General features: G+C 51.1%; 2 protein-coding genes across 2 annotated transcripts; one reads left to right on the top strand and one right to left on the bottom strand.

Annotated features, from left to right (window-relative positions):
- The first annotated feature begins 8338 nt into the window (after positions 1–8338).
- CAMK2N2 (calcium/calmodulin dependent protein kinase II inhibitor 2) lies at positions 8339–9451 on the top strand. The gene is made up of 2 exons (XM_034999716.1): positions 8339–8507; positions 9381–9451. The coding sequence occupies exons 1-2, from the start codon at positions 8339–8341 to the stop codon at positions 9449–9451; spliced, it is 240 nt and encodes a 79-aa protein (XP_034855607.1).
- A 1559-nt stretch (positions 9452–11010) lies between these two features.
- Positions 11011–17358, bottom strand: EEF1AKMT4 (EEF1A lysine methyltransferase 4). The gene is made up of 3 exons (XM_034999715.1): positions 17064–17358; positions 11894–12177; positions 11011–11369 (listed from the first exon to the last, which is right to left on the bottom strand). The coding sequence occupies exons 1-3, from the start codon at positions 17335–17337 to the stop codon at positions 11082–11084; spliced, it is 846 nt and encodes a 281-aa protein (XP_034855606.1). The 5' UTR covers positions 17338–17358; the 3' UTR covers positions 11011–11081.
- Positions 17359–17699: the final 341 nt, after the last annotated feature.

The following is a 17699-nucleotide window of genomic DNA, read 5'->3' as shown; positions in this document are numbered from 1 at the left end:
TTCGCTGCTCCGCCGCCGCCGCCCCCGCCGCCCCCGCCGCCCCCGCCTGCCCGCGCCCCCTCCCGCCGCGGCGCCGCGCCCGGGGGTGGGGGGTAACGTGGGGGAGGAGCGCGCCGGCCGCGGCCCGCCACCCGCCCTGTGCCCGGGCGTCGCTCCGGTGCCCGCGGCCGCCCTCCGGTGACGCCCGGACCCCTGTCCTCTTCAGGATCAGCCTGCCCCCCTCCCAGCATTACCCTCTTGCAAGCCACCCCTGATTTCCATGCCTTTGACCCAGGCCCAACCCCTGGTGATAGTTCTTGGCCCCATTCCCCACTTTGCAGGCCCTCACCATCCCCCTTAAACACCTTTAGGAAATGATGCTTTCGGGAGGATCATCTGCCCGCAGCAGTCCACACAGCCCCTCTTCAGCCAGCGCACAAAGAGCAGCACACGGGGGTCGACCCACATACAGGCTGTGTACACGGCATCTACCCAGAGAGCACACAGACCCAAAGTACACAGGCAGGCACTCAGCCCAACACATGGTCCACACACACGCAAGACACACACACAGGGTACGCACTGCACACTCACCTTCTGTACCTCTACGAGGCACCCCGAGCCAACACACAAACTACACTGTCCTTCTGTACATACACACGGCCCACGCGGACAGCGCACACACATAACCCACACTCTGACTCTACTCTTCCCCGTTGCTTCCAGACTGCACTTTTACTCCCCGAGATAATCGTTGTCATCAGATCATCTCACAAAGGGAGGGTTACAGATGGTGACAAATTGGCAGGGAAAAAAACAGTCATGCACGGATATTTAAAGAAAAGACGTGCTAACACTTCTAACTTGAGGAAAGCAAACCATTTTATTTGGGAGGTTTACAAGAAAAAAAAAAAAAAAAAAACCCGAGCAATATTTAACTGAAAGGCAATAGTGTGGCATCTATGCATCTGCCATCTGCCTTCCATATTGTCATTCCTTAATCAGGCCTGGTGGTGTTGCAGTTGGCTGCACTGAAAGAGTGCCTAGTGGGTTTTTTTGCCACAGTTTTTAAAAAAGTGCCTCGTCCTCCTCCCTCTTCCCCCAACAGAGTACATGAGTTTGACCTGAGAAGGCTCAGAATGGTGGCAAATCCATAATCCATTTCTCGACACTCACCTCAGTCCTCAGCTTGCTGCATGAGGTTCTAATATGGGCTGCTCTTATGGCTGAGAAGGGGGGTGGATGATGAATTGATCAGGCTGAGAATGTTGGATCGCTTTCTTTGGCATTTACACACACACACACACACACACCGCCAATTTCATGTTCTCAAATAGGAGACAGTATAGTGTTATAGGTAGGATGAAAGATTCTGGATTCACACTCAATGTCATCACTTGTAAAATTGAAATAAGAATAGTACCCATGTCAAAAGACAGTGTCTGGCATGTAAAGGGCACTCAATGTGTGAGCTGCTATTTTTGTGTTACTGTTTTTAAAATCCTATGGATAGAAATGAGAATTTTAAGGTTGGAGGAAGGCTGTTCTATTCCCTCCAGGTAGATGGGTTCTAGGTTAATTAGGGCTTCCCTGAGCAAGAAGCTTCACATTCAGCCATACTGGGGTCTGCAGCAGCAAGGCCTTGGAATATCCACTTGGGACAGTTTTCCGAAGTTGTTTGTGTTCACTCTGATGACAATGTGGCATCATAGCACTCACCTCTTTCCCTTATCACCCCCAAAGCTGGATGAAGGGGAATGTGGCAGCAGGGGCAGTCTGGCCCATGGGAAATTCCACCATGGCATGACCATGTGAGTGTAACCAAAGCTACTATGTAAGAACCTCCTGGCAACAGGCTCCTTAGAAATAGTCCTGTTGCTCCATGCCACAATGGAAATAGCAAGCTTATATAGCACTTTAGTATGTGCCAGCCACTGTTGTAAGTCCTTTACATCTAGGTTCTCTTTTACCCTCGTGGTGATTATGAAGCCATTTTACGGATGAGGAAACTGAAGCATAGAGAGACTAAGAGTCACATGGCTAGTAAGTAGCAGAGCTGGGATTCAAATCCAGGCATTCTGGCTGCTTTCTGGAGAGCACTTTGGCAACAGGAATCAAAAGGAGGATATACTTCCTCCCAACATTAGTTGCTGGTTTTCTATCACATTTTCTCTGCAAAGGTAAGGGGAAACACATCAGTTTTCAAGCCAGACAGAACTGGACTCAAATCTGGGCTCAAATCTTGATCAGCTGTATGATCTTTATCAAGTTACTTGAAAGCTCAGACTCTTAATTTTCTTCATCTGTAAAATGGGAACAGTCATCAGTGTCTCAGAGAGTTGCTGTGACAATTACATGCAACCACTTAGGAGAGAGCCTGGTACCTAGTTTTACAGTGCTCTCAGTTTCACCAGGCTTGCCCTAAATGCACATTTCCTTTCCATGTCTCTTTCCTGATTCAAATCATTTATTAGGCTCATAACTATTCCTGATTACATGTTAAATACCCTAGTATGAGAGGCTTGGAGGTTGCTCTACTCTATAATTCTATTTTCTTTTCTCTATGTTTAACACCTTTGTCTTTTTTTCTCTCTCATTCTATTATTTTCTTCCTCTCTATCTTTTCTGCTCTTCTTTTCGTATTCCTAAAATAATCTTTCTTTTGGTCTTTTTTTTTTTTCCCCTTCTAAATTGATTGTGAATTGAGAGGAAATGGACAACAGTTATATGCTAAACTTAGAAGGACAACGTAGTCGTCAAGATAACAAGACACATTAATGTCCAGTATTGACAAAGATGGGAAATATGGGCACTCTCTAGATTGTTGGTGGTTTATAAATTGATATAACTTTTTTGGCAATATGAGTCAAAAGGTGTAAGTGTAGGCGCCTGGGTAGCTCAGTTGGTTAAACGTCTCCCTTTGGCTCAGGTCATGATCCCAGGGTCCCTGGATGAGTCCCAAAAAGGGCTCCCTGCTCCACAGGAAGTCTGCTTCTCCCTCTGCCCCTCCCCCCACTCGTTCTCTCAATCTGTTGCGCTCTCTCTCAAATAAATCAATAAAATCTTTTTTTTTTTTTTAAGGTGTAAGTGTATATACTCTGAACCAGAAAGTCTAATTCTGGGAAATTGTTCCAGGAAATAAGCATTATCTATAGGATGTTTGTATTAGTTAGCTTTTGCTGCAGAACAAACCTCCCCAAACTTTGTGGCTTAAAATAGCAAACATTTATTATTTCTTATGTACTTCAGGTTGATTGGATGGTTCTTTGGTTCCACATCAGCTCAGCAAGAGCTGGATGGTATAGCTGAATGGCCTCACTGCCATGTTTGGGCCTCAGTTGGGATGACTGGGCCCTGGCTCTATGTGGTGTCTCTTCCAGTAGTCTAGCCCAGGCTCCTTCATATGGTGGTCTAAGGATTCCCAGAAACAAAAAAACGGGGCAAGCCCCAGTATGTAAACAGTTTTCAAGCCTCTGCCTGTCCCACATATCCTAATGTCCTGATTGGGCAAAACAAGTCAAATGGTCAAGCCCAGATTCAGGGAGGGAGAAATAGAATTTACTACTTGATTGGAGGAGCTACAAAATATTGGGACCATTTTTTCCCTACAAGATTTATTCATCACAGCTCGGTCTGTAATAACAACAAAACCAAACAGGGGCACCTGGGTCGCTCAGTCAGTTAAGCGACTGACTCTTGATTTCAGCTCAGGTCATGATCTCAGGGTCCTGGGATGGAGCCCCACTTCAGGCCCCTGCTTCAGGCTCTGTGCTCAGTGGGGAGTCTGCTTGAGGATTGTCTCCCTCTCCCTTTGCCCCTCCCCCAGCTCTCTCTCTCTCTAAATTAAATAAATAAATCTTTAAACAAACAAAAGCTTAGAGGACTAGAAAAAAAAAGAGTAGAGGTCTTGTTGAATAAGTCAAACAACCATACAATGGGATAACAATGTAACATTTACAAAGGATGGAAAGGAAGAGTTAATGCTCTGGGAAAATATTCTCCATATAGAATGAAATGGGGGAGTAAAAGGGTTACAAAATCTCATTTTTGTGAAGCAAAAATGTATAAAAGCCCAGATTTTAAAAAAGAGATCGGAAGGACAGCAACAAAATGTTAACATATCTAATGATGAGATTACTTTTAATTTCTTCCTTATGCTTTCCTGAATATATAGCTAACAATTCTATTGTCTTGCACTTACCTAAGGACTTTACATATGTTAATTTACTTAATCCTCACAATGACCCAATAAGATATAGTCTAGCAGTATCATTGTCCCTATTTTACAGATGAGGAACCTAAGACACAGGGAAGCTTACCAACATACCCAACATCACACATCAGGTAGAAGGCAGATCCTTGATTTGATTCTAAATTCCATGCTCTTAATTAATATTCTTTCTTCTAAGTCAATTGACTTGTCTGGGACCAGAGTGTAATGATTGGTAAATGGTCTATATCATTAGTTTTAAACCTTTAAAAAAATCATCAAAAACTTTTTATTGTGAAAGTAATATACTCCATAAGTATATGGAATAAAAAGATGAAATTCCACCTGCAAGGATCCCAGTACCATCCTCAGAGAAAACCATTATTAGCAGTTGAGTATGTATCCTTCCAGATCTTTCTTTTATATGCATTTATACCTAAACACACAGTGTGTATGTGTATGTGTGTGTGTGTGTAGGTGTGTATGCATAAATGTGTGTGTATACTTTTTCCCCCATATATGAAATCACACTCTACAGTCATTATTTGGTGACATTTTGGCAGGCTTTGGAGATCTTACTATGTCAATCCGCACAGATCTGCCTTATTCTTTTTTGTGATTTATCAGCCTCTGCTAAATAAAATAAGTCCCAGAAATACCCTCCTGGTATGGACTTCCTTCAACAGGGTGAGAGCAAAGGGCCCCAGAGAGAGTTTAAGGAAGGAGAAACATAGTCGCCAGAGATGTAAAAAGATGAATCCCAAATATTTGTAACAGGTTGCATTTGTTTCCTAGGATTGCTGTAACAAAGTACCACAAACTGAGTGGCTTAAAACAACAGAAACTTATTCTCTCACAGTTCTGGAGGTGAAAAGTCCAAAATAAAAGTATGGGCAAGACCATACTCCCTGGGAAGATTCTAGGGAAGAACCTTTCCTTGCCTCTTCCAGCTTCTTGTGGATCCCAGCAATCCTTGATGTTCCTGGGCTTGTAGGAACTCCTATCTCCCCTTCCTCACATAGCCTTCTTCCCTGTGTGTATGTGTCTTTGTGCATCTGTCCTCTTACAGAAACATCAGTGACTGGATTTAGGACCCACTCTAATCCAGTATGACCTCATCTTAATTTAACTAATTACACCTGCAAAGACCCTATTTCCAAATAAGGTTACATTCTGAGGTTCCAGGTGGATGTAAATTTTAGGGGGGCCCTATCCAACCTACTACACAGGCCTGAAGTTTCCACCTGAATAAAATTGCTATTATTACTCAAGTGTCAAAAAGCATAGTATTCTGTTTAGAACATATGGATCAAGTCCACTAGGTTTTGAGAGACTTTTAGTTGAGAAATTCAATGCATTGTCATGAAAGTCCAAACAAACATAATTTCATTTTAGCTGTGAAAATGAATTTTCATCTCATGGACAGTGATGCAGAACTTCAGAATTTTAAGTAGAGGATCACAATTTAAAGAACACTCCCCCCCCCCCCCATTTTTACAACATAGCTGTAGCTTATATCATTCTGTATCTTTACAATTTTGTACTTAGGTCTTTTGCTTTAATCATGACCTACCACACACAACAGGGACAGGAATAAGATTATTTAAGAAGGAGTTAACCAAATGAATTCCAAGTTCAATGGTTATTTCTCCAATCTTTTCATTCTGGGAGTAGACAAGAGAATAATTTCAATTCCCCACCAGCGCTCTTATCTCATGCTTGGCAAGAACTCTCTTGGTCCCTTTAGCACTTTTGGTGAGGGACAGCTCATTGCCTCCTGAGACAATCCACTTCATGTCAGGACAACAATTTCATCTACAAAACTGTCCTTAATGTAGGTTCTATCATCTCTAATGCTTCAGACTAGAAAATGGAGGCTCCGAGAGGTATGCATATTATGCAAACGGATGAGGAAAAGCTTGGAGGGATATCTGTCAAAGGTTTCATGCAAGTTTCTGTATTTTCCTAAAATGTTACAAGTGAACGTGAACGAATTTTTTTTTAAGATTTTATTTTTAAGTAATCTCTACACCCAAAGTGGGGCTTGAACCTACAACCCCAAGATCAAGAGCGGCACACTCCACTGACTGAACCAGCCAGGCACCCCAAAATGAATGTACTTTTTAAAACTATAATTATGGGGCCTTCAGTTCAAGGTCATACAGAAAGTGGCAGAGCCAGGATTGGAACCCATTTCTAGACAACCTCTAGTGGGGGTAGAATTTTCTGGACTCTCTCCTAGTGACCCTGAGCTTCAGCATCTCTTGTCCCTCCAGATCTCAGGGCTCCTTTCATTCCAGCTGGGTCTCCAGGTTTGGCCCTCATCCCAGAGGGCAGGATGCAGCTGGGGAGGACTTGATAGGGATGGGCCTCTAGGTCTGAGGCCTTGAGTGAATCTTACACAGTCGTATTCTCTGGCACTACTCCCGTCGCCAATCCTGGTCCCTGAGGGCAGCCACCATGGCATTAGCCTCTGCATCCCTGGGACTAACACTTGGTGAGGAGTTGGAGGAAGGAGACCCAGCACCAGGCAACTTCACTAACTGTGTGATTTGAAGGGAAGGAGGTAAAGCGCTTCAGGGACAGTGGAGACCCCCTCAGCCTCGGGTATAGACTGAATGTACGGGAGGCTTATTACCCTAATCGTTGCTGTCGTCAGCTACGCCAAGTGTGGGACCTCCCCCCACCCCCAAGGCCAGTGATTGCGCCAGAGCCCCTGCGCGCTAGCAAGCAGGTGACGCGGCTGCAGACGGCCCGCTGCGGGTAGGAGAGAGAGAACCTTTCCCGTCTATGCAGCGGGAACTGTCACGTGACCCCCCACAACGCGGGCGGGCGTACCCTCTGTCCCTCGTCTTCTACCTCCGGATACCCACGGGCGCGCGCCGCGTCCTCAGGCGCTCACGGCTTCCCCCGCGTCACCTGCAGCCAGGGCGCCCCCCGCGACGCCTCCATTCATTCCTCCTATACGGCGCGCGCAGCCGGAACCTCCAGGGCCAGGAGAACTGCGGTGCACTGGAGGCGCTTTGAGCTCGAGTTTCGGCGCCAGCAGCAGGGGTGGGGGGTCTGCCCTGGTGCGCGCGCGTCGGCCCAGTTACCGAGATTCCTCCTAGGAGAGACCGAAATACACAGACTCAGGAGATGGTTACAGTGGCGCGTAGGTACGGGGGCCAAGCATGGAGACATACAGAAAGGTAGAGACACTCCTAAGAAACAGAAGTAGACAGAGACTGTGACTCAAAGAGATACGGGGCGCAGAAACAGATACAGACACAGAGAGATAGACTGATACATAGATAGGCAGACACAGACACAGACCGGCAGTCAAAGAAACACTCCAGATAAACAGTTAAGACCCAAAGACCAATCCGACACAAACGCGCCAACCGCGGTGACACCACCCACCCGCCTGAGCTATTCTCGCGTCGGCGGGTTCGCACAGTCCAGCACACCTAACCGGTATGGGACCTTCCCCCCCCCCCCCCCCCCCCTCCCCGCCCCCCCCCCCTGGCCCGCCCCCCCGCCCCCCGGCTTCTGGCCCCGCCCCGCCCCCCAATTCCCAGTTCCCCTTCCTCGCCTCTAAGAGCCTCCTTGCCTGACCCTCCTCCCGCCCCTCGGGGGCCGGTCTCCCTCCCGTCCCCCGCCCCACCCCTCAGTCCCGCCTCTCCCAGCCAGATCCTGCACCCGTTGGCCCGTACAATTCGTCCAGCCGCCTCTCCCGCCTAGTGCAGGACCCTCCCACTAACGCTCCCAGCCCTCGGTTGAGTGCTGGGCGCGCTCCTGTTGCCCGCCCCCTCCCCCGCCCGGCCTCTCTCCCCCGGCCGATGCCCGCTCCACCTCCACCGCGCCCCGCCTGCCGCGCTCTGCGGCAGTCGGGCGCTCATCGTCATTCCGCTCTTGCCGCCGCCGCCCCCCCCGCCCCCCGCGCACCGCCCCCGCCCGGTCCCCATCACCACCTCCGCCGCCGCCGCCGCCGCCTGCCCAGCGGCCCGGGAGGCGGAGACGCGGGGGAGGAGGCCCCGCTTGGCTCGGCAGCCCCGGATGCTGCATGACTTCATCCTTCCGCCGGCTCCCCTGCTGAGCTAGGGCCGGTCCGGCAGCTAGCCCGCCGCCCGCGCCCCGCCGCAATCCCGCGCCCACCCCGCGCCCGCCATGTCCGAGATCCTGCCCTACAGTGAGGACAAGATGGGCCGCTTCGCCGCCGACCCCGAGAGCTCCGACCTCTCCTTCAGTTGCCGCCTGCAGGACACCAACTCCTTCTTCGCGGGCAACCAAGCCAAGCGACCCCCCAAGCTGGGCCAGATTGGCCGAGCCAAGAGAGGTATGCGGCCGGGGCCCGGAGTCGCCGCTTGACCCAGAAACCCTTCGCCGGGCGCCCCCAGGCTGCCGTTCCCCGCCGAGCGCCCGCAGCTCTTGCCGCAGACCAGCGCAGCCAGCCGCTCGCCGGCCGGGGTTTGGGGGGGGGAATGCCCCCGCTGCAGTCTTGTGTCCCTCTCTTCCCCTCTCCCGGGAACGCAGTGCCCCGGATTCGATGCTCGCCACCTCTGAAAGTAGAGCCCTGACACCCGGGCAAGGGGGAGGGGCCGGCCGGGGCATTTGGGGCTGCCTGAAGTGGGAACGTGGGGCGACCGGCCGCTTCTTCGGGATCAAACGCTAAGTCGGTGGATGCTTCAGAAGAACCTTCGGGTGGGAAGGGACGTCCGATTGGAGAGAGGACAGGGGGCCAGGGATTCGGTTGTCCTCGTTGTTTGCATGGGGAGGGGACTCTGTTGGTGCCAGCATCGGAAGAGGGGTTCAAGCGGCGAGAGGGTTAGGGTGGGGAGAGAGTTGGACTAGGTGAAGATTCTGTTTGAGAAGGGGGGGGTCTGTTGAAGAGGGGGCTCCCACGAGCAAAAGGATGATCAGCTTGGATGGAAGAGAGCTCAGGCGGCGGGAGGGTTTGGACTGGGAGGTTGAACTGCTGGTTGGAACAGGGGGCGTTCCTCCGTAGGGAGGGGAGGAGGGCCTGTGGGAGCTAGGCTCGGCGGTGGGTCCAGTCGGCAGAATTCGGATGGGGAGGGCACTGTGGCACTGGCGTCCGAGGGGCGTCACTGGGCCACGGAAAGTAGCTGTTCGGGGCGCGAGGACGCGGGGCCCATTCTCGCCGCCGCCGCCCCCTGAGGCCGCGCGGCTGACGCGCTTTCTCCCTGCGCAGTGGTGATCGAGGATGACCGGATAGACGACGTGCTGAAGGGGATGGGGGAGAAGCCGCCGTCCGGAGTGTAGACGCGCCGGCTCGGGCGGCGGGCTCCGGGCCCAGCCCCGCAGCGGCCAGGAGCGCGGGCCGGCTATGCGGCTGCCGGCGCCCCCCGCCCCGGCCCAGGCGCCCGCGGGCGGGGGCTGCAGGGCCGCGCCGCCTTCGGGTTGGAGTCGCTGCCGCCGCCGCCTGGCACTCCGGAGCTGTCCGCTTCAGCACCACGGCGGCGGCGGTAGCGGCGGCGCGGACCGGCCCGGAGCCCGCCGCCGCGCTCATGCACTTTAGAACCTCGGGCCGCAGCCCCACCCCGCACACCGGAACGGACACAGAGACCCGCGGCCCTCAGCCCCCGACCCGCCCCCTCCCGCACGGCTCCCCTGCCCCGCCCCTCTCGGCCGGTCTGGTCTGCAGAGCCGGCTGCCGGCCCGTGTCGAACCGCGCGCGCAGCCAGGGATGTGTGGCTGCGTATTTGCATGAGCTTCCCACCCACCTGCCCAGCCCTCCAGGCCGCTCCCTCACTCCCACCCCTGTCTGGCGTGACCCCAGCCTCAGCCTCTTTCTAAGGGACTTCCTCAGCACATTTGTATTTTTATATCCGACTCTTTGTTTACTGGCTCCCCTCATGGTTCGTGCCTCCCTCCCTCCCCCCCCAAGTCTCGGCCACGCTCTTCTGCGCCTGGCAGATAGGATGGGTGTTGAGTCTGAGATGGAACGAGCCCCCAACATGGTAACCAACCACATGGTCAGTCTGCTCAGGCCTGACCCCAGGCGACTCTCTGGCAGACCCCTCCTCTCAAGGTATCACCTCCCAAGGGCCCAGGTCTGATTTTACCTTGGACCCCTGCATCCTGCCCCTGGGAACCCAAGTGAGGACTGCTCGGCACCTTTGGATGACATCCGTGGCCCTGGAGATGTTTTCAACCCAGGGGTGTCCTTTGTAAATGTTCCTCCATCCTCACTGTACCAGGAGTGTGTGAATAAACACAGACCTCCCTGCGTGTGTGTGACCACTGCTTTGGTCTGCTCAGGAGCCGGGCTAAAATGGCTCCAACCCCTTCTGGGGAGGGGGCAGAGACTTGGGAGTCTCAGGTGCATGTTGCTGGCAGGGAAGGGTTGCCAAGTAAACAGGCAGGCCAGCCTGGTCTGAGAAGTTCATTGCAATGTAGCTTCCTTGGGTAAATATACAATCCAAGCAGGATAGGAGACTAGAGTTGGAGCTGAAGCTGGAATCAGAAGCATAAAGCAATCTTGATTCCAAGTCTGCAGCCTCCTTTGGATAAATCCAAGTTGAACGGGGGTCAATAATAGGCCCCAGGGATGCAGGTCTCGGAGTCTGGCTGGCATGTGGAGGGGTTGTGCTGAGCTTTGCCCTAGGGGATGAATCACTGGTGATTCAGTACGGTAAGGGAGGAAGTTGGGGAATCCAGGGAAAATCTGAGGAACCTAAGAAGGAAACCAGAAACCTGGGATCTGGGATCTAGTTTGACCTGGGCTGTATTGTTTCATGTGGGGTTGCTCCCATCAGCTCTATCTTAGGCATGAGCCCTCTGGGACTGTGAACACCTTGAATCAAACCCTAAGCCCTGAGTCAGGAATTACAAGTACTTGAAGAATCCAGGGCAGAAAGACAGGGAGGGCCAGAGGACCATGCCTCTGGCCTCACAGCTGAATGGCATTGAGGAAGTCCTCGTGATCTGAGTCCCGGAGGAAGCAAGGTGTGGTGGGAGGTCTAGGTGGTGAGAGGACCTGGGTCCCAACAGCCAGCTGGGCTATAGTGAGCTCTCTGCCCTTCTGCATGATGTAAAGATGGAAGTGGAAACCGTTGCCATAGGTTGCATGCCTCAGGGACCAGCCATATCGGGCTTGGGCATAGTGTCTGATCCGAAAGTGGGGAGCAGCTGAGGTCAATGAGATGAAACGGCCTCCATGGACCAGCACCCGGCTCACCTGCAAGGCAGACAGAGAAGTCACTGGTGAGGAGTCCGTCGCCAGGTTCTCAAAGGTCAGTATGGCCCCAGATATCCTCGCAGGTACCACCCTACATGCCATAGCTCAGGGCTCTCTATGGCAAGAGTGAGCCTCCTCTCTGCTCCTAGTCAATTCCTAGTCAATGGAGTAGGGCTATATTCTACCCAGGCAGGAGCATGGGAATGAGGTTAGGTGCAGGGGCACTGCTTTCCTGTCAACTACTCACTCTCCTAGTCTGTGTTACCTATCTGGAACCTGGCTGCTACCTCATCCCCGTGACAACCCAGTAGCCAATCATCTATATCTGTGAGCCTGGCCACTCCAGCCCCCTATGATCTTGACCCAGCTTAACCACCCCCTCCTTCAGGTAACTGCGGTCCTGAAGGTGACCCACCACCTGCTCCAAACTATGCCTCCTTCCGGCTTTTGAGTTCTTCCAATCTCCCGAAACCCCAATCCCTTCCTTCCCACCTCTCGGTCTGCCCTCCTTGTTGCTCCCTCACCTCACTTAGCACCTGGTCCACGGTGTGGACACCTTCAGAAGACACATTCCAGGGATCCTGTTCTCCAGCTAACAGGGCATCCAGCATGCCCTTCTCGAGCACCACTTCGAAGGAGCCACTGGGGAAGTCCAGTGCCCGCACATCCATGGTCTCCCAGCGCAGTGTGGGCACATGCGCATATTGAGCCTGCATCGCAGCCACCACTACTGATGAGTAGTCCACACTGGTCACATCAGGGAAGCCTCCAAGGAACAGCTCGTAGCTCAGGGCACTGTTCCCACAGCCTGCGGTGGGAAGGAACGGGATGGGTGGCACAAGGGCTAGGTTAGCTTTGGTTCTCACTTCCCCAGTTATCCCTCCTCTCTTGGCCCATTTGCTCTCAGCCTAAACCCTCCATACTGAGGGAGAAGCAGCATGTACAAAAAAGCACGAGCCTTGGAGTCATACAGAGCTAGGCCCATAGTCTGCTCTAACATTCCTAGCTACGTAGACTAGGGGCAAGTTGTTTTCATACCAGGAACTTAGATTTCCTATTCAGAAAAACGAAGATGGCAATACCTAGCCTACATGCAGGATGTGATACATTAAATTTAAAAACTAAAACAGCTGGAGAGTAGCTGAAGGAGCTCTGAACCTCCGAGTTCAAAGATCTAGATTCTGATATCTCTAGTCATACAGCCAAGGCAAGTCATTCAACTCTGAGCCTGTTTCCTCATACTCAGAATGGGGAATACTACTGGCATCGTTAGGACCACCATATTATTATTAGAATACTAGTAGTAGTATCCTAATCCCTAACCTCTCAGAGAAACTTTGATGATATCAGCCCTGGGAAGACTTCATGTGAGGGTTTACTACCCTACTTCGGTTTGCGGGGCAGAATTAACAAGTGTAGGGGAACTCGATGGGGACATACAGTGGAGCTGATTCCTTATAATTCCTTAATGTATTGAGCACTACATTTGGGTTCTGCAGATGAATAGGGAGCTCATGCTCTGGTGGGAAGAAAAGTGTGTTCACGTGATTGCCACATAATGCGATGAGAGTTTCAATAGGGATGGGCTGTGAAAACACACAGGATGGCTCCTGTCCCCTCCTCTGGTGGGTCGGCCAAGGCTTTCAGGGAAGTTGACAACCCAATCAGAGTCTTGAAGGATCCTAACACTCTGGTGGGAAGTCCCAGGAAAGCCATCCCGGGGGGCAGAGTATGGTGACAGAAGGAGTGGAGATTAGAGGACAGGATATGGATCCGCAACACAGTAGGTGTGACTTTCTAAGAAGGCATGCTGGCCCTCTTGTGGTCAGTCTCAGCCTGGGAATGGAGCTGAAGGACAGTTCTGGTGACCCCACAGGTGATCCCCAGCTCTTGGGATTAGATTGCCTTTAATCCCCATTTGCCTCCCTAAGAGGATCACAGGATCAGCTGTTAGGATAGCCCTAATCTAGTAGGGCTTGGCACCTGGACAGGGCACCCAGAGGCTGCTGGCTGGTCCTCGGCTGCCCCTTCCTGTGTTCCTCCTCAGGCCCTACAGCTGAAGGACAGTACTATCTTGCCTGGGAAAACCCAGTTCATGTTTTTCCACACTGGAACCATAACAAGCCCGGGGAGACACACCACATGGGCTGAGAGGTGAGGGTGGCTTTACAAGAGACCCTAAGTCAGTTCAGGTTGAAATTCCACTGGGTTCTCTGACCCACGATCCCTTCACCATCCCACACCTGACCTCATATGCCCTCAGAGCTCTGCCCAACTGGACAAACCCAAATTTCCTTCCTTTTTTCCCCTTGGTACAGGAATGGCAGCTTCCAAGAGAACTTTACTAAGGATGAAGTGAGAACAAAACCTGACCACAGAGCCAATCATGCTTACAAAGCAGTGATTTCTGATCCTGCTGCTTTAGTAATTGGAGGCTAGCAACTAAGAAGAGTCTTGGGAAAGTCACTGCCTTCCTGGGTGAAGCTTTAGGGAAGCAGAGCCCTGGAGAACTGAGCCACATCCAAGAACCTCTTACATGGGAGCCCAGAGCTATGTGGTTGCTATCCCAATACCAAGAGACAGATGTGTAAGCCAAAATGCCAATTCATTAACTTATAATAGGAAAATAACCATCACAGGGACTGAGTAGGCTGTCAATCCTCTTTGGTCAGTCCCTTCTCTTTCTATAGGAAATACAAATTGAAGCCAGATTAGAATCAAACAAGGAGAGAGAATCAGAGTTGCATGATACTGGCAAAGCTGGGACAGCCATACGCCTGCATCTGCCATGAAGATCTTCCAGCCATAGGTACCAGACACACAAGCCCTCAGGCAAGGTACTCTGTTCTCTGGACAGTCCTGGATAAACTGCCCCTCTGACTCCTATTTTCAATAATAATGATAGTTAACAGTCACTGAACACTGGGTTCTATGCTAATCACTTTATAAGAATTCTCTCAGTTTATCTTCAAGGTAGCTCCATATAGAAGATACTGTTATTACCATGTTCTCGATGGGGGGAAAATGAGGCTGCCCAAAGTGGATAAGGAACTTTCCCAAGGTCACACAATCAGTGGTAGAGCCAGAATTTGGATACAGGTCTGTCTCACACCAGAACCAAAGCTCTTAAACCACTCTGCTAAACTGTCTCCCAGTTTTCAAGAGGTCTACTCACCTTCGGTAGTGACATTCCGTCTTTAGCTACAACAGCATGACCATTAGGCTTTCATTCACAATGTGGCCATTTTATCAGTCTCAACAGAGTTCAGATGCCTCTCTATGCCCATCTGTGTTGTGCAACGAGAGAAATAGAAGCCCTGGAGCCAGATGGCACCCTTCACCACTTACCCGCTGCATGACAGTTGACACTGTCAGTGCCCTGATTCGATCCCCGTGGAGTGCTCCTAGGTTCTGGCCTGTTTGCTTCTGACATTTTGCATCTCTGACACTTCGGGCTGAAACTACCCTCAGGGATGCTTTGCCTATGATCACAATCCTGCTTGGCCTTTCCCACTTCCCTGTCCCCTCACTCTCTTACCAATTTCTCCTGCAAGCACTTTCCTAATAAATGACTGGGACGTGAATCTTCATCTTAGGATTTGCTTCTGGGGAACCCAACCTGAGACAATGACCTAGAGCAAGGTAACCAAATCCAGCTTGCCACCTGTTTTTATAAAGTTTTACTGCTACACAGCAGTACATAAGACATCCACTTATGTATTGTCTATGGCTGCTTTTCCAGTATAACAGCAGTACTGAGTAGTGGTGACAGAAACTAAATAGCCTGCAAAGCCTAAGATATTTACTACTTGGCCATTTTCAGAAAAAGTTTACTAACTCCTAACCTAGAGTAAGTCTTCTAATAACTATCACTCACCTCTACGCGTTGTCATGAGGACTAAATAAGTTAGAAGGGGCCCAGCACACTCCCTAGCACCTACCAGGTGCTCCACTTACATTTGTTGAGGTGGAATGTAACATAAGGTACTCCCAAGTCATAAGTCCTGTTCTTAGATTTGGGGAATCTTGCCAGGAAAGTTTTCCTCTGATTTTTAGATTTTTCTCCCCTCTATCCAGAAAAGGATACCTCCCGGTCAAGCAGATTTTAAGGCAGTTATTCTGCCAATCACCAGCATGAGAATCAGCTGTGGACCTGTTGAAAGTACAGAATCCCGAGGCCCACCTGAGACCATCCCTAGAATTAGAATCTCAGGGTGGGGTCCACCTTTCCAGGTGATTTTGATGGACACCAAAGCTTGAAAAACATAGATCTATGGTAAATTTATAAATAAATACAATGGTTTAAAAGCACACAATTCAAGAGAGTTTTTACCCCTGGGGAGAAGGGGTTTGGGGGACCACACAGAAAACCTTGAATATACCTGGGGCCTTTTATTTTGCTAGGCATTGTCCCAGATATCTTTCATACTCAATCATTTAAAAAAGCCAATAAATAAGTACTCTTATTTTTTTTAGGCCGAGAAAATGAAAGTGCAGCAATTTAGGTGTTTTGTCCATGATTGCACAGCCAAGATTCTATGCTTTTACCCATGATTCCACAGCTAAGTTTACATAAGCGAAGATTTCAACATAATTAACTCCCTCCAGGGTCCAAGTTAAGCACTAGGTTATACGTCCTTTCTAGTCCTAGGAATGTTCTATTTCTCAAACTGAGTAGGGTATACAAACGCATTAGATTTATAATTTATACTTTACACATATACTGTATTATAGATGTCTCATATATATATGAAATATTTCATTTAAACATATACATGCTTTTACAAATACCAAAATAAAAACTAAATTAGAAAGAAACCTGTTGCTCAAACTTCACTGGAGCCCTCAAGGCTGGCGGTGGGAGAGAACCCCAGGGTGCAGCTGGACCTCTCAGAGCCCCACCTTGCACCCCTGCATTTGTACATTTCGCTGTGGAGAATCCCACCAATTTTGGCTGCAATCTCCCCTCCGACCTCAGAGGGCACTGTCCTCGCCCTCACTGCCCAGGGGACCTAGGACCAAGTTTTCACGTAGGGTTGGGAGTGTGGAGAGAGGTCTCTCCAGGTGACAGTGGCTTCCGGTGTCCATGGCGGTAACAGATAAACGCTAGGCTGCAATCTCCCCTCCGACCTCAGAGGGCGCTGTCCTCGCTCTCACTGCACATGGGACATAGGACCAAGTTTCAGGTAGGGCTGGGAGTGTGGAGAGAGGTCTCTCCAGGTGACAGTGGCTTCCGGTGCCCCATGGCGCTAACAGGTAAATGCTAGGCATCGTGCTCGAGGTGCCTGAACGTTCCTCAACCGCCTTGAGCTCGCAGTTCCATTTGTAGAAGTGACTCTGAAGCTCAGAACTGAGTTCACAACTTGTCCTAAGTCATACAGCCAACTAGCACTGGGACTTGAACTAGGTCCTCTGAGCTCTCCAGTGCTCGGGGCTGTCTCCCCGAGGGTCTGGAACAGGGTCCTAGGATACCTACAAACTCAGACTCAGAGACTGTCTTTCTCCGGGGGCGGGGGGCGGGGGGAGCTTGGACTAAGAATCTCTTGGCTCCCGTTGCCCTGGCTAAATCCTGCCGAGATTCTGAAAGTACTGGATCTTGGCTCCCGAGAGGGACAAACAGACTCGAGGACAGCGGACAGGGCCGGGCGGCTCCAGCCCGCTCCAGCTGGGCTGGGGAGCGCCGGGACTACCCACCTAGCACGAGGATACGGTCTTCGGGCCGCAGCTCAGGCTCCAGGAGGGCACGGAAGGAGGCGAAGTCCCCGAACCACTCGTAGGGGGCAGAGTCAGCCGCATTCCGGTAGCGCTGGTCCCAGTACTGAACCTCACGGTACCTGCAGTTCTGCTCTGGTATCTCCGGCGGGGGGGCTCGGGCCCGTGGAGAGGCCATGCTTGCAGCTGCAGGGCACACTGCCAGCACCTTTGGACCGGGCTTGGCGCTCCATGTAGCCAATAGGGATGGTATCATTCGGGAGGCGTGGCCCTTGTGTCTCCGCCCACCACCTGCAGTTGCTCAACATAAACACGTGGAACTTCCGTCCTCTGGTGAGAGCTCTTTGAAGAATACTCCGGGTGGGAAAATCCTATCGTTCAGAGCTTGAATCCTCCAACTGTACTTCTCCCCACTTCTGAGAGCCAAACTCATAGTGTCAGACTCACTCGGCTCATCACTGCTTATTTTCAGTTTGGCCGGCTCCTTCCATTAAGAAGTCTGAAAGTTAATGAAAGATTCATTTCTACCCAGTTTTGAGTACGCGGAAGGCTCTCAGAGGAGGCAGGAGGGGCGCGGCCACAGGTCTTGCCCTCCAGGAGAGACTGGCATGAAACACA

The sequence above is a fragment of the Mirounga leonina genome, unplaced genomic scaffold (genome assembly GCF_011800145.1).
Source record: "Mirounga leonina isolate KUSES-001 unplaced genomic scaffold, KU_Mleo_1.0 Mir_115, whole genome shotgun sequence".
In the NCBI taxonomy this organism is placed as follows: Eukaryota; Metazoa; Chordata; class Mammalia; order Carnivora; family Phocidae; genus Mirounga; species Mirounga leonina.
The sequence above is the reverse complement of the archived record's forward strand: the minus strand, read 5'-3'. Positions and strand labels throughout refer to the sequence as shown.